This window comes from Lynx canadensis, chromosome F1 (assembly GCF_007474595.2).
Source record: "Lynx canadensis isolate LIC74 chromosome F1, mLynCan4.pri.v2, whole genome shotgun sequence".
Classification (NCBI taxonomy): domain Eukaryota; kingdom Metazoa; phylum Chordata; class Mammalia; order Carnivora; family Felidae; genus Lynx; species Lynx canadensis.
In genome coordinates, this window is record NC_044319.2 from 67130303 (window position 1) to 67145348 (window position 15046).

Below are 15046 nucleotides of genomic sequence, written 5' to 3' on the forward strand. Positions count from 1 at the left end.
CGGAGCTGGGAAGGGGCGCGCCTCGCACCCGGATCCTGGCTGGGCGGGCGGGCCGCAGAGTCGCAAGGCGAGGCTGAGGGGCTCGACAAAAACTTTTAATTACAGTTCAGAGACCTTGTACAGTGCAACAGGGAGTGTCCGATCTTAATGTCCGTATCTTGGGCCCACTGCGCGCGCGTTCCCGCCCCTTCCACTTCGGGCTGCCGACCAGCCCGCCGGGGACCAGCGGGTGCGGCCCGCCGGCCACGGCCCCTGGGCTCTTCGATGGGAAGGTCACGGCCGAGGTCCCTTTCACCAGATGCGCGTCCTTTCACAACGCGCGCGCGCGCGCATATGTCGGTGTGTATGAGACCGTGCGTGTGAATGTCAGTGTGTGTGTGTGTGTTGTGTGTTTGCGTGAGTGAAGGTCAGTTGTGCGTGTGTGTGCATGTCCGTGTGAGGGAGCGGGCGGGAGACCGGCGGGCAGATCCGAGGGCGGGAAGGGGGCAGGGGGGCAGGGCCGCCCGCAGACGGGCCACTGGGGAGAAGGTGGGGCGCTGAGCGGAGCCACAAGGGCCTCACTAGGATGGGCTCAAAGAGACGAGGGGTCCCCGGCCTCCATTATGTTGGTGGTTCTTGGGGATAAATGGGTGACTGCGGGGCAGGGAGGTTGAGGGTCATCTGAGGACCCTTGGGGTGACCGTCTGTGGATAGAAACTGGGAGACTCCCGACAAAGGGAAAATTAGGACAAACAAAAGTGGAGAGAGGTGAAAGGGGAAATAACCCTGGGGGGTAAGAGACGGATGGGCGCTGGTGGCGGCGCAGGTAGGAACGGGCCTCCGGGCTCTCACCTGGGCGACAGTGTAGGGCAGCCGTGAGAAGCAGCGAGGCTTCAGGGAGCTAGCACCTTTCAGAAGGGCACCAGGTCCTTTCCCAGGGGCGGGACCCAAAAGAGGTGTGCAGGGTCATCCCGCCAGCCGTCTCAAGTACAAGGGCAGGGTCTGCCCTGCCTTCTCCTCGCTTGGGGGCTGCACCTGTCTGCCCATGACACAGGTGCGGGGGAGGAGGACTCGCTGTCCGCCCCTGAAGAGCCTCAACGGAGTCTCGGCAGTATCGGGCTGGTAAACGCAGTGGTCCTGGTATCGGGGGACTTCCTGACCTGCTCCTTACTCTCCCCCAGGCACCCCTCGGGAGAGCCACTGCTGGGATGACTCTTCGCGTGGAGGAGGAGAAAACCACAACCAGTCCCACGTCTCAGAGATTCCCATTGGGACACCTCTGTTTCTGTGAGTCCCGGTGATGGGTACGGACACGCACGTCATGACCGCCCCAGGGCGGAGAACCTCCCCCCGCGCTCTCCTAGGCCTGGGGACATGCGCCGGGGCACAGGCACACGCACCCTGTCCTCACTTTCCAACCTGTTCTCTCCACCTCGCTTTGCAGGGTAGTTCTCCCAGTCCAGCCGGACGGCCTGATCTACCCAGGACTGGGCCCGCCCCTGCAGTCCCCTGGCCGAGGGAGCCAACAGCTCGTGTGTCCTGGGGCTGCTGGTTCTGAAGGAACGTGGGGTAGGTAACTGGGATTGAGGGAAAGCTACGTTTTCCACCTGAGGAAGGGGTGGGCTCTGACTGCAGGATTGGCGCTTCAGCAGGACTGACAGTAGCTAGTTCACAGATGTTAAAAAAAAATACACACACAAAATAAAGTATCGACATTTGTCCCCAACCTAATAACTCTCCGAAGAGAGGACACGTGCTCTGGAGAACCAGAGGTTTTCGCTGCTCCCGCTCCCTGTGCAGAAGTACCTGGCACCTGGGCCCCAGTGGCAGGGAAAACAGAACAGTCGGGTGGCGGCTCGGTCCCAAAGCAAAAAGGAGCAAGCCTACGAGGTGAAGCAGGAGAGGGCTGACGACAGCTGCTGGAAATCCGGGCTGAGAGGCCGGGGGGAGGACCGGCAGTGGGAAACCAGCGCCCTGTACAGCTCTCGTCAGGGCCTCAGGGGCACAGATGGCGGGGGAGGCCAGGAGAAGGTTCCGCAGGGGACGGGGGAGTGGGATCGCTGGGGATGGGGGTTCCTTGGATCAGGACGGAGTACCGGGACTGAGCAGAGAGCCCAGTTTGGCAAGAAAGTAAAAAAACACCAGGGGCAGGGGGTCCAGGTGCGGAGCCTCTTCAGCAAGAGCAGTTCGGAGTCTCTGCCCTGTCCCAGACAGGCCACCTGGCCCCGGGCAGGGCTGTGAGTGTGGCGGGGGCACCTGGAGAGGGTGCTGTCCTCCCCACGCCACCCCCGCCCCAAAGTAGTGTGGGAAACAGCAGGGTTCTCGCCCTGCCACTGGTTACCAGTGTCTCGAGTCCACCAGCTCAGGCCGGAGGCTGAGTTTCTTGAGGCTCTCGTAGCCCACCACGATGACAATGCTGGAGGGCGTGGCTGAGATGATTCTGGCAGAGAGGCCCTTCATGAGGCCCCAAGGCCCCTCTTCTGCCATCAGCTGTCTGAAGGTCAGGATGATGGAGCTCTTGCCTTCAACCTGGAAACGCAACGTGGCGGAAGGCCACGGGCCACAGTCAGGGCCACTCAGCGCAGCCTTGGGCTATGGTGGAAAGAACTGGACTTGGGGCCCGGGGGCCGGACAGGGCGGCACTGTGGTTTACATGGGCTCTGGTATCGGCCTGCCTGGGTTGAACTCTGCTCCCCAACTTGCTCACAGTGTAGTCTCAGGTAACGTACCTCAGTTTCCTCAGATGTAAAACAGTAACGAAGTAGACCTAACCCACGTGGTTGTTCTGGGCACCAGAACCGTAACTGTGAGCTGCTGTTCCTGTCATTAGGTAAGCTACTGAGCTAGGGCTCCTTGCCGTGGGGGCTCCTCTCTGGCCTCAGGGAGCCCAGGGACTGAAGGCCCTGCTGGTCTGTCATTTCCGTTCCCGTGTGTCAGTCCCTCTGAGTCCCCGAGGCTGGGCCCACCCCCGACCCTGTCGCCCCCACACACCCTGGGACCCATCTTCCCTACTACACTGGAAATTGGGCTGAGGCAGAAATCTCCTCTCTTCCTTCTCAACAGTCCTGCCCCCTGCCCCGGCCCCCCACACTCTGCCACCCAGGTACACGTTTAGACACCACCCCCCTCGGACCCTCAGCCAGCGCAGGACAGATGCACGGCTTGTTGCACACCCCCGTACCGTGCGACACTCACAGGGTGACCTCTGGCTGAGAATATTGCCCACTCATCCCCACCCCGAGCCTCCTCCACGCTCCCCTCTTCCTCTCCGGTACTCTCCTCTGACCACCTCTGCTCCCCTGCCCTCCCCTATCCACAGCCGCGTCAAGGGCTGTTCCAGCTCTGCTCTGGGCCTCACACGCGCTTGGTCTCCTCCAGCCTGGGAGCGCTCAGAACAAGGCTCCGGAGAGAATGAGAAGGGAACCTGTGCACTTTGTGGTCTGCAAACCAATCAGATGTCAATTTATTCATTTTCAAAAGCGGGGGTGGGAAGGGCATTCTTTCCTACAGACAAATACGCCTAGATTTGCCAGCCATCTCCATCCCAACATCCTCGGATCAGGGAAGCCGACTTCACCCCCAACCTGTTGAGGTTCTTTTCTTTCCCTCTCCTCCTCACCACAGCCGTGACCCCGCTCTCCTGCACAGCTGTCCTCTTCAGCTACCCGCATCACATGTTCAAACCCCCGTTCTCATACAGCAGAACCTGCCATTTGTGTGTTACACATCCATTCAGATTCCATTTCCTTGGATTAGGTGCTGGGGAGGCATCTTTGAGCTGAGTGGAGACGGGGACTACGATCTCTGGACAGCACCACCAAGGGCTCCGTCTCGGTAAAGAAAAGCATCGGCTGTGCTGACGGGATGAGAGGCAGGGAGGAGCCAGTGAGGCACGGCGGGGACAGGCGCGGGGGCGTGCAAGGGGGCACACGTGGTGAGGGGAACGCTCTAGGCGTTCCAGAGTGCTCCGCTGCCTGCTGCGCACGGTAAGTCGTAAGCGCAAGGGAGGGGCCTGGCTGACCAGGACGAGGCTGGCTGGACTAGAGGGCCGTGACACAGAGAGGTCGGGGGAGCACCGGGGAGCACGGGTGAGCCTTCTTACCGGGGGCAGGGAGGCCGGTCTTACCTGCACTCGGGTTCGGATGACGTCCATGGGATTGGTCAGGACGGAAGCGGTGGCCGCGGCCAGGGGACCCGAGACAGCTTGAAAGACAATGTGCGGGCACTCCGTAGGACAGAGGTACGAGATCTGCTCTGGAAGTGAGGGAGAGACAACAGGAGAGACGTGAGGCGCCGTCCCGTCTGCCCTCACACTGGTTCTGCTCATTGGCCCGATGTGGACGGACCCTCTCCATCATCAGCCACCTTAGATCCTGTCACTCCCATCCTCTTTTCTTTGCTTCCTTCTGGACCAAGAAAAAATGAGGACCCTCAGGCCCCTTCCGGAAGCCACGTTGGGTACATTACCCGCTGTGAACAGAGGATTCCTCTGGAGAAGGGGTTTCAGAACCTCTCTGCCTGCCGACTCCCCTCTTCTGATGAACAGAAATCCTTCCTGACGTAACAACCTTACGCGTGTGCTCTACTCCTCCCGACTCCCAGGCCAGGCGAGCACACGCCACGGGTTTTCTCACACGGGCACCCCATCGCTGGTAGGAAACGTTAAAGCTGGTCTCGCCCACTGTCTCTAAGGAAGGGAGCAGGGTGACCGTGGTGGGTGAGGAGTCTTTTCACCGCGTCCCTGTCTTGCTTTTCGAATTTTGAGCCGTGAGAAGATTTTTTTAAATTGTAGTTCGTTAGCATACGGTATCGTGTTAGTTTCAGATGTGCAGTACAGTGATCCGACACGTCTATACGGCACTCCGTGCTCTCACAGTAAGTGGACTCCTCATCCCCTTCACCTGTTTCCCCCACCCACCTCCCCTCTGGTGGCCAGCAGTGTGTTCTCTGTAGTCAAGAGTCTGTTTTTTGGTTTGTCTCTTCTTTTCTTTGTGTGTCCTGTTTCTTAAATTCCACTAATGAGTGAGATCAGATGCTATTTGTCTTTCTGTGACTGACCTATTTCACTTAGCATAATACAGTCTAGATCCAACCATGTTGTTGCAAGTCGCAAGTTTTTTTTTTTTTTTTTAATGGCTGAGTCACCTTCCACCGTATGTATACGCCCGTGTGAATGTTTTTAAAAATAAAAACAATCACAGCCTAAAGAGAAGGTCGTACCCTGCAGTGAGATGTTTTCTGCAGGCTCTATTAACAAAGAAGAACTCAGTTTCCAAAATGCTAATGAAGACAAGGGCGTAGTGCCCGGATTCGCCCACTCCCAGCATCACTGGGAAGCTGACTGCAGTTGAATTTTTTGCTTTAGCCTCCCTAGAAGCGAGAATCAGGAGTTCACTCACTGGTTCGACCAGAGTTGACTCAGTGACTGCCGTGCACCAGCCACCCTGGCTCTTGAGGATGGAATGGTGAATAAAAGAGTCTCAAATCCCTGCCCTTAGGAAATGGGAACACAGGCAATGCATAAATAAAAGGCAAAATCGATAGCTGTATCAGAAGGTGATGTGTGCTTCCTAGAGATAAAAATGAAGCAGGGAAGGGAGACAGGGAATGCCAGGTGTTGGGAGGGAAGGGGTTGCCTTTTAAACAAGGTGGTCCTGGAAGCTCTCTCCCAGGAGGTGAAGTCTGAGCAAAGGCCTGAGGAAGAGTGCACGGATCTGTGGAAAGAACTTTCCAAGCAGAGGCAACGTCCAATGCAAAGGATAGGGGCAGCAAGGCCCGTATGAATGAGCGAGGGAAAGAACACTACGCAAGGCCTGAGAGGTAAGTCATTAGGGCCTTGAAGCCACTGTGAGGCTCTGGCTTCCATTCTGAGGGAGGCTGGGTGTAGCGTGGGTCATCTCGAAGACTCCCTCTCCGTCCGCTCTCTACAGTCCAGTTCCCATAGTACCTTCGAGAGTTTTTCCCTCATGCCCCTAGTTTTCGTAATCTGTGGCCACCTAAATAAAGATGAGGGGCAGTGGGAAGGTGGGGGCTGGCACTGAGCATCTCTTGACGCATCGGCCTGGCGGGACTCCTGAAGCCACAACCCCCGGCCCCCTCCCTCCCCGGGGTCACACGACCCGAGACAGAGCGGCCTGCCGGCACCTCCTCAGCCGTGTCCCGGCTCTCCTGAGAAGGTGGCATCTGGACGGGCACTGCCAGCCTCCGTGGGCCTGTCGGCACTGGCCCCCAGGTCTGCCGGCCACAGCAGGATTCGGATTCCAATTGTAATCACACACACGTGCCCTTTTCCTGTGACTTAGGGACAGGATGAAAAACCAAAGCCAGGCAGTGGGGGAGAAAGCCCCATGTTTTTGCTCTGTTATTCACTCAGCAAGTGCTTACTGGGCACCTGTTATCTGCAAAGCAGAAGATAAACCCAGGCTGACTTGGGTTAAGTCCCTCCTGGCTAAATGTCTGTGGACAGTAATATAAATGCATATTTATTTAATGCTACTGGATGCCACGCACTGTGGTGAGCACAGGACATACAACAGGGGAATGAACGGTGTCTTCATGGGACTCACAGTCTAATTAAGGAGCTGTGAGTGAGGGATAAAATGATCGCAAATGGTGACAAGTGCTATGAAGGAAACAAGCTGAAAAGAACAGAAAGAGCCCTCTTTCCAACTGGGTGAAGAAGTCTGTGCAAAGGTGGCAATGTCAGCCGAGGCCTGAAGCACGAGAAGGGCAGGGGGTGGGGCGTTTCCAGGCTGAAAGAACATCATCTGCAAAAGCGGAGAGGTGAGGACAGAGCGTGGTGTATTTCAGGAACCGAGAGAAAGACAGGACGGAGCTGAGTGAGGCAAGAGAGGCCGGCAGTGAGGCTGGCCCAGCAGACGGGCCAGATCGCGTGGACTTGCACGGACCAGGAGCACGTTCAGTTTTATTCTAAGGGCCCAGAAGGCAGCATGGGTAGATTTTAAGCAAAAGGGAATGACAAGAACCAATCTCCTCACTCAACAAATATTTACTAAGCACACGTGTCACAGAGCCTGGCACATAGTGCATATTCATAAATGGTAGTTTCCTCCCACTTCCAAGAAACTTCCCAATTTTATCTCAATAAAACTAGGAAGAAATGCATTTTAAAAGAAGGAGGCTTGGGGCACTTGAGTGGCTCCATCAATTAAGTGTTTGACTCTTGGCTCGGGTCATGATCTCATGGTTTGTGAGATCGAGCCCTGTGTCGGGCTCTGTGCTAACAAGTGCAGAGCCTGCTTGGGATTCTCTCTCTTCCCTTCGCTCTCTGTCTACTCCTCCCCTGCTAGCTCATGCGCTCTCTCATGTGCACTCTCTCTCTCTCTCCTAAATAAACTTAAAAAAAAAAAAAGGAACCTTTCCACATAGTCAAAAAAATAATAACATCAGGCAAGCAATACAGGTGCCCCCCAAAAGATTCAAGCACTGTCCCAGGGGCTGTAAGGAGGGAAAGATCACCTGTTGAAGGTTAAGGGCTACGTAGGGAGATGTGACAGGGGCAGCAAGGAGCACTTCAGGAAAGTCATGGTTTCACCAGGGTAAGTGGGCCTGGAGGGCACCCAGGCAGAGGGGTGAGAAGAACAAAGCAGGGGTGAGGGAGACGGTGCACAGTGGAGGCAGTGTGGGTTATCTGGCTGCAGCAGACTGCACGAGGGGAGGCTTCGCTGTGAAGGGAGGCTGAAGAGACAGGGTTGTACTCAGTGAGCAGTGGCGCCCCAGAGCATCACAACCAGGGGTTAAATCGTGAATGTTAGGAGCATGTGATAGGTGGGAAGGGAGAGCAGCTAGAGGGCTGGTGCAGCACCCAGCAGAGTGAAAACTGAGGCACGGTTTCCAGGAAAGGCAGGAGGAATGGAGAGAGAGTAGGAAAGGTATTCTGGGGTCACCAGGACGAGATGTGGGGACAAGGAAGAGGGGATGGCAAGCACAGTCCCTAGGGCTTTGGTCTCAGTACTGTGGAGAATGATGAGGCCACTAAGGGAAGGAAGAGGGTCAGAAGGGAAAGCCAGCTCGGGATGAAAAACAGTTAACTATGTAACATTTCAGACGGAAATGCACGCATCCAGGTCAAGAGGGTCCGACAGTCAGAGTGTCTGTCCAGAACTCTGAAAGTTAGTCTGGGGACGGAAAGAGATTTTCTGACATGTTAGAAAAGTACAACTCAATTGTAAATAAAATCAAGTGAGGAGAGAAGGGTGAAGACAGATGCTAGAGAAAATGCTCACGTTTCCTAGAGGTCTGTGGGGGTTTTTTGTTGTTGTTTTTAAGTATTGATTTATTTTCGAGAGAGAGAGAGAGAGAGAGAGAGAGAGAGAGAGAGAGGGAGAGAGAGAGAAAGAGAGACAGACAATCCCAGGCAGGCTCCATGTTCAGCACAGAGTCCAATGCGAGGCTCAATCTCACAACCATGAGATCATGACCTGAGCCAAAATCAAGAGTCAGACGCTTAACTGACTGAGCCACCCAGGTACCCAGAGTTGTTGTTTTTTCTTTTTTTTTTTTTTTTAACATTAAGATGACCAGGATCCACTCCCAAAGAATCTGATGCAGAATCAGGGGTGAAATCCAGGTATGTGAACTTTACCAAATACTCTAGAAAGACTGTGTTAAACAGAAGAGAGAAACAGAACTAGCAATAAAGAAGAAGGTGCGATCAGGAAAGTAGTGGCATAGGGACAGAATGGTTTTTTTTAATGTTTTTTTTTTTAATTTTTTAATGCTTATTTAATTTAATTTTATTTTTTTTTAATTTTTTTAACGTTTATTTATTTTTGAGACAGAGAGAGACAGAGCATGAACAGGGGAGGGGCAGAGAGAGAGAGGGAGACACAGAATCTGAAACAGGCTCCAGGCTCTGAGCCGTCAGCACAGAGCCCGACGCGGGGCTCGAACTCACGGACTGTGAGATCACGACCTGAGCTGAAGTCGGACGCTTAACCGACCAAGCCACCCAGGCGCCCCAATGCTTATTTATTTTTGAGAGAGGTAGGGAGAGACAGAACGTGAGCAGGGGAAGGGCAGACACAGAATCCGAAGCATGCTCCAGGCTCTGAGCTGTCGGTACAGAGCCTGACATAGGGCTCGAACCCACGAACCGTGACATCATGACCTGAGCCGAAGTCGGACACCCAACCGACTGAGCCACCCAGGCGCCCCAGGACAGAATGATTATAGGTGAGGAAGTCATTACGAAATCTGGTTAGAAAGGTCCCAAATGGGTTGGATAGAATGCCCATTGCCAGCAGCAGGGATCAGGGAGGTTACAAGCACAGACTGTCCTCATGGGAGTTTGGTGGCCACCTAAAGCTGTGGATGTCGAGGGTGGCAGGCACACTCAGGTCCTGCTCTGGGCAGTGTGGTCTGACCTTTCAGAAGGAAATCTGGTATTATGTTTATTGAGGGCCTCAAAAATGTCATCTTTGGGCCCAGTAATCCGTTCGGGGAAATACTCAAAAAGAAGTAAAATGTCTTATGAACAAAAATACATCACAGGAGCGGAGAGGTTCAAGGTCCTACACCATCTTGAACTTAACAATGCTGAGGAAAGGCATGCAAGTCAAATGCTCATCTGAAACCTGAAATTTCACGTTCAGATCCCAAGTATCCCACCAGTTTTGTGCTTCCTCGTCTTCCACTTCTCTGCCAGTATTCCACTAACCCTTGTTGACTCTGATGCGCCCAGAATGTACTTTATGTCCTACAGTCATCGACTTTACTTGTGTGATTCCCCCACGATGATGTAAGCTCCCGGAAGGAAAAACCAGGTATTATGATCCGTGAACCCTCCTGGAGTCAAATGTTTGCTGGATGAACAGCCCACTCTCCCATTAAATCCTCCACCGCAGCAAGTGCAAAACCACAGCAGCTCAGCCCTGTCAGCAGGCCCACCCTCTGCGCCGAGTCTCCTGGGCCCCACTTACCTGCATAGAAGTGATAGAAGGGCCACCAGACGGCGCTATTTGGGATGTAGGTAAGCAGTGAAGCCACGTAGCCTCGGTAGAAGCCTCGAAGCCCATCAGCCCGCAAGATCTGTCTGATGATGTCCTTGGTCTGGCCGAAGGCAACCACCCCTCGTCCCTCCGGGCTCCCTCGCACTTGGAAGCGGCCCATTCTCTCGCCCTTGCGCTGCATCATCAGGTGCTGGGACACCACATCGATGGGCACCGTGATGCTCTGGGCCACCAGGGAGGCTGAGCCACCGGCCACCAGCGATTTGACCGTGTTGCTCTGGCTGTAGTCGGCGACAAACTTCCGGGTGAGCTCGTACGTGGTGACATAGCACTGGCCAGAGATGAGGGTGAACGTGTTGACCAGGAACCCCCGGTAGAGGCCAGTCACGCCATCTGCTCGCAGGATCTTGATGAAGGCGTCAAAAGTCCCGTGGTAGAGGCTCTTGCCTTTCTGAACCTGCAGCCGGGTGCGGATGAGGGTAAAGGGGTAGACGCTGACACGGATCATCATCGTCATTGCCACACCAAACACGTAGAACTTCTTCTTGTCCAGGTGTTCCCACTCGATGATCTGGATGTTGCGTTTGTCCTCCATGGTGCCCGAAGACCTGGAGATGTGAGCGGGTGGGTACATGTGGGAAAGGAGGCCAGAACCTCGCACTCGGCCCTCCTGGCCGGGCTCTGACCACCCTCCCCCCCAGTTTCATCTCCTGGGGTACTCACGTCCCCAAAGCTTAGATTCCACCCAGTCTAGCTTGGCCAACTCTCGCCTGAGTCTTCCTTCACGGATCAGGGTGCTGCCCCTTCTCTCTCCTTTATCAGCCCTGTCCTCACGTCAGTGACTCCCTAGGCTCCATGCCCGCCGAGGCTCCCTGCCCTGGGCTCATCAAACGGCCCATTCCGCTCTCTGCCCCTGCCTGGGCCCCGGTGTCATGGTCCGTTCTCCTCCTTCTCTGCGCACCCAGGCAGAGCTCACGATGCTGAGGACAAACCACCTGGCCAGATGCAAGGCCTTCAAGTGGGCTAAGGGGACGTCACTAAGTGACACAGCAGGTTCCCAGTGATGAAGGGAAGTGCTCCATTTCAGATGAGGAGGCAAGGCCTTGACCCTTCACCCTCAGCAGGGTGCCTCTTTTGTCAACATTACTAGCTGCCTCGCCTTAATCTCTGGTCCCCAACACCCCCCCCCCATCCTGACCCCACACGCACTACCCTTACATGGCTTCCAATCCACATTAGAAGAAAGTGTGGCACCCCCCCACCTCTCCCCTCCCTCCGATGAAAGGAGTTAGAAAGTTAGGAACAAGCCAAAAGTCGGAGTCCTCTTTGCTTATTAGATAACTCACTCTAGAGAAAGAAAAAAACCAGCAGAGAGCTAAGTAGTTTCCCTGAAGAGCCTTGAGAACGACACGGTAGAGAACGTGTCTGCCCCTTTCACCCCCAAGCATATAAATAATAACCTCCGTCCTGTATAATGAGGGGACATTTCAAAGTGACAGGGAAGATACAGATTCTGCCTTCGAGAAACTCACAGTCTATTCGAGATGACACGGTATCGCTCCGGGAATGAATGTAAGATACAGAAAGAAACCAGGGCAAATCACTGCACATGTGGCTCTCATGTCAAGTGTATCCTTCGCCTGAGTTTCCAAATAAAATAATACTAATAATTGTATAAAATTAGGAGCCTCCAACTCAAGAACCGTCAAATAAGAGGTCATGATATATTGGACATATTCTTCGTGTCAATGCGATATGTTCCTGCGTAAGAAACTGGACATTTTCAGCCAGAGGGGAAACTGGGAAGTGAAACTGGTAGTGAACAGTCAGGCTGCCCAGGCTTTGAGAGAAATCCCTACAGGCTGGGAATGGAGGTGGCCACCTCAAAGGGACAAGTCTAGAAGCCGAAGTGCTCCCGCGGTCAGTGCCTTGGCAAACCTCATGTCAAGTGTCTAAACAGAATCCATCCTCAACCACCTTCTGCAACCCAAGGTCCCAGCCTAAGGAGCCTCCCGCCTTCCCATGGAAGTCAGCGGAGAAGCAGGGTTGGCTCTCTGGCATGCACCGAGCTGGACAGTGTGAATGGTGTCACCTTCGCTATGTACAGGCTACCTGCGGAGCAAGCTGGGCTGCTGAACAAGCGAGAAGATCCCCTGGAGGACAGAGGTATTTGAATGGAGGCCGAGCAGGTAGACCATGAAACAAGAGAACGATGGCTTAGGACAATGAGGCTGCCAGAATGGAGAGTCTAGGCTGTGGGAAATGAGTGAAAGGAACACTACTGTGTCACCTGCTGGGGACAAAAGTGGCCCTTCCTCCCCAGCCTCAGACTGGGACACCCACCAAATCCAGCAGGGCAGTCTTCTCCTTTGAGGCCTTCAGGAGAAGGTGGTCACCGTCTGCCCTGCCCAGAGTGTGATCCAGGGTCCCAAGGTCATGTTTCCCCAAACCACTGAGCAATGAGGAGAGAGAGAGAGAGAGAGAGAGAGAGAGAGAGAGAGAGAGAGACTCTAGGATTTACCGAGTACCTATCACCTCATATAATCCGTACAACCTAGCCTGTGCACAGACACTTCTGCTAAATGAGAAAACAGAGCATCAGAGAAGTTAAAAGGAACAGGTCCAAGGTCACCCAGCTGGTCAGCAGTGAGGGCAGTGATGAGCCAAGATCTTCTACCTACACTACCACGCCTTCTACCCCACGGGAACTGAGGCTCCAGCACAAATCACACTGCTCAGTCTAAAGCCAAGTCACCCCTACCTGTGGGAGGCAGAATTAATGCCCTCATGACTACCAGTCACCCAAGGGTTCAGCATAAGCTCCTGGCCCCGCAGATGACCAGGGCTTTCTCTCAGCTTTGTTCCGGAGAAACCAAGATCTGCCCATGCTTTCCCAGTGTGCCGGTGGGCACATGGTTGTCACAGGACAAACACGGCTGGGCTCAAGCAGGAGGGCCTCCTGCCGGGCTTGTGCAAGCTGTGTGCTAAGCCGGGCAGAAAGGAGGAGCAGCGAAGGATTCTGTTCCAGGACCTGGTTTTGTGGGCACCTTCTCAACTCGTCAAGCTGAACCACAAAGTACCAGTATCTCCCGCTGAGAAACCCGAAGGCAGGACCCGTGCCCCTTTTCTGCTTTCCTCCGTCTCTTACATGAGCCAGTTGATTTTAAATGCCCAAAAGGAAGGAGGACTCTCCCCTCCGAGGCCAAAGCAGATAACTCCTACCATCGCCGTGGTGACAGGAGGAGCCACTAAGGGTCATGCCTCAGAGGAATAAGCCTCCAAGTTGAAGGGGAGAGGGCACTGCACTCCCTCCCTCTACCCCTTCCAAAGGTGGGGCTGTTCCGCAAAGGTGGGATCTCAACCTGCTCTTTGTTACATAACTTCCAAACCTCCTGCTGAAATATCAAAACCAGTTCTTCTTGTTCTACCCTCTGGAAAATCCTCTTTACGGACTCCTGTACGCCTTCCAGCCTTCCCCTCTCCCAACTCAATCAGCCCCGGTTCTCTATGGCCCTTTCCTAGGCTATTTGTGCACACAGCTCCAATTCTGAATTTCCTCCCACCTTTCAACCCTGCTCAGATGACCCAGAGCATCCTGAAATCATCACATGAGATGTCAGAGGCAGAGCCACCAGCGCAAAGGGACACACTGGTGGTCTCGGTACACCTCCCTTCCTTCCACTTCCGCTCTTCCTGAACCAGAAACATCACGCCAGACTATTCACTAGGCTCTGACAGAAGATTCTGGTTAGAGGCAAGGCAGTGTCACCTGGAAGGCCAGGTCACGAGGTGGAAAGAACACTAGTACTCAGGAGATCCGGGTTTGAGTTCTACTTCCGTTACTTACTGGTAGGGTTGGAACCAAGTCGCTTCATTGAAACTCGGTTTCCTCATCGGCGAGAGGGGGCTAGTGAAGCCTGCCACGGCTATATAAAAGTGTGGTGCAACTCATGTGAGGTAATAAGTGTGAAAGCATTTTGTAACAGCAAAGCATTTCTATCATTGCAGAAAGCCCTGTTAGACAATGCTGCACAGACCACATGCACACAGACCACAGCATGGACATTACCTGGGAGCTTGTTAGAAATACAGAATATCAGGATGCATGCTTAGACCTTTTGAGTAGGAGCCAACATTTTAACAAGTTCTCTGGGTGACCAGTGTGTGTCAGCGTTTGGACAACAGTGCTTTACATATAAAGGGCCGTCAGTATTACAACAACGATAGAAACGACTCTAAGGGTCCAGGACCATGATGGCTCCATCCTGACTCGTCACCAGAACTGGGCCCAATGATGACTAGCGGACGCATTCAGATCTTTTCCGCCAACCACCCCACCAAAGCAAAAATCCCGGACACCACACCCGTGCGGTTGGATCTCCGATTCTCAGCTGGAAACAGGATCTTTGCTTCCCCCTTCTGTTCGTCTGCTCTCCCTCTGCATGTGCATCGGATTCTGCTTCCCGGGAGCGACCCGCGACGTGAACGCGAATATATATACGTGCTGGCCCCCCACGTGTCCTAATGAATATGCCTGTCCCTAGGGGAGGTCCCTGGCGTTGCCTCCGACCCCTCCTTTGAGGGAATCTCCTCCCTCGGCCGCCGTGAGTTCCCACCCAGCCCTCCTTTGGTCTTCCACCCACGTGACCCCTCATCCTAGACACCACATGACACCCCTTTATGCAGCCTCTGTCCTGCTCCCCGCACAGCCACCCTCGGCTGGGTCTTCAGACGTGGCCCCCGCCACGCCTCTCGCCCCGCTTCTGTCGCTGGCGGCGAGCCTCACGCCCCTCCGACTGGAAGAGATGCTTCGCTGGAGTCGCCCTGCACCTCCAGAGCTGCGTGGCGGGCTCCCGTGGACCTGCAGGCAGCCCTGCCTCCCTGACAGGTCGAGGTCCTCGGAGACCTTAGTCGCCAGGCACCCCACGCCGGTGCTTTCTTACCTTCTCCGGTCACGGCGGTTCCGCCGCGTCCGAGGCGAACTCCAAGCCCGGACCTCTAGGCCACAGCTCCCACTCTAGCCTCCATGCCCGGCGACCGCCGGCCTCCGCTCGCATCTTCCCCCATCTCGACCCGGCTCCTGGTACTGCCGGAAC

The 15046-nt window shown here is 54.7% G+C and overlaps 1 protein-coding gene across 3 annotated transcripts; it reads right to left on the bottom strand.

Annotated features, from left to right (window-relative positions):
- Positions 1–74: 74 nt before the first annotated feature.
- On the bottom strand, positions 75–15046 carry SLC25A44 (solute carrier family 25 member 44). Of its 3 annotated transcripts, none has more exons than XM_030301984.1 (4): positions 14894–15046; positions 9921–10558; positions 4106–4233; positions 75–2508 (listed from the first exon to the last, which is right to left on the bottom strand). In XM_030301984.1, the coding sequence occupies exons 2-4, from the start codon at positions 10543–10545 to the stop codon at positions 2317–2319; spliced, it is 945 nt and encodes a 314-aa protein (XP_030157844.1). In that variant the 5' UTR covers positions 10546–10558; positions 14894–15046; the 3' UTR covers positions 75–2316. The 3 variants fall into 3 exon arrangements, with proteins under 3 accessions (XP_030157844.1, XP_030157845.1, XP_030157847.1); XM_030301985.1 differs by lacking the exon at positions 75–2508 and adding an exon at positions 3385–3835; XM_030301987.1 differs by lacking the exon at positions 75–2508 and adding an exon at positions 3650–3830.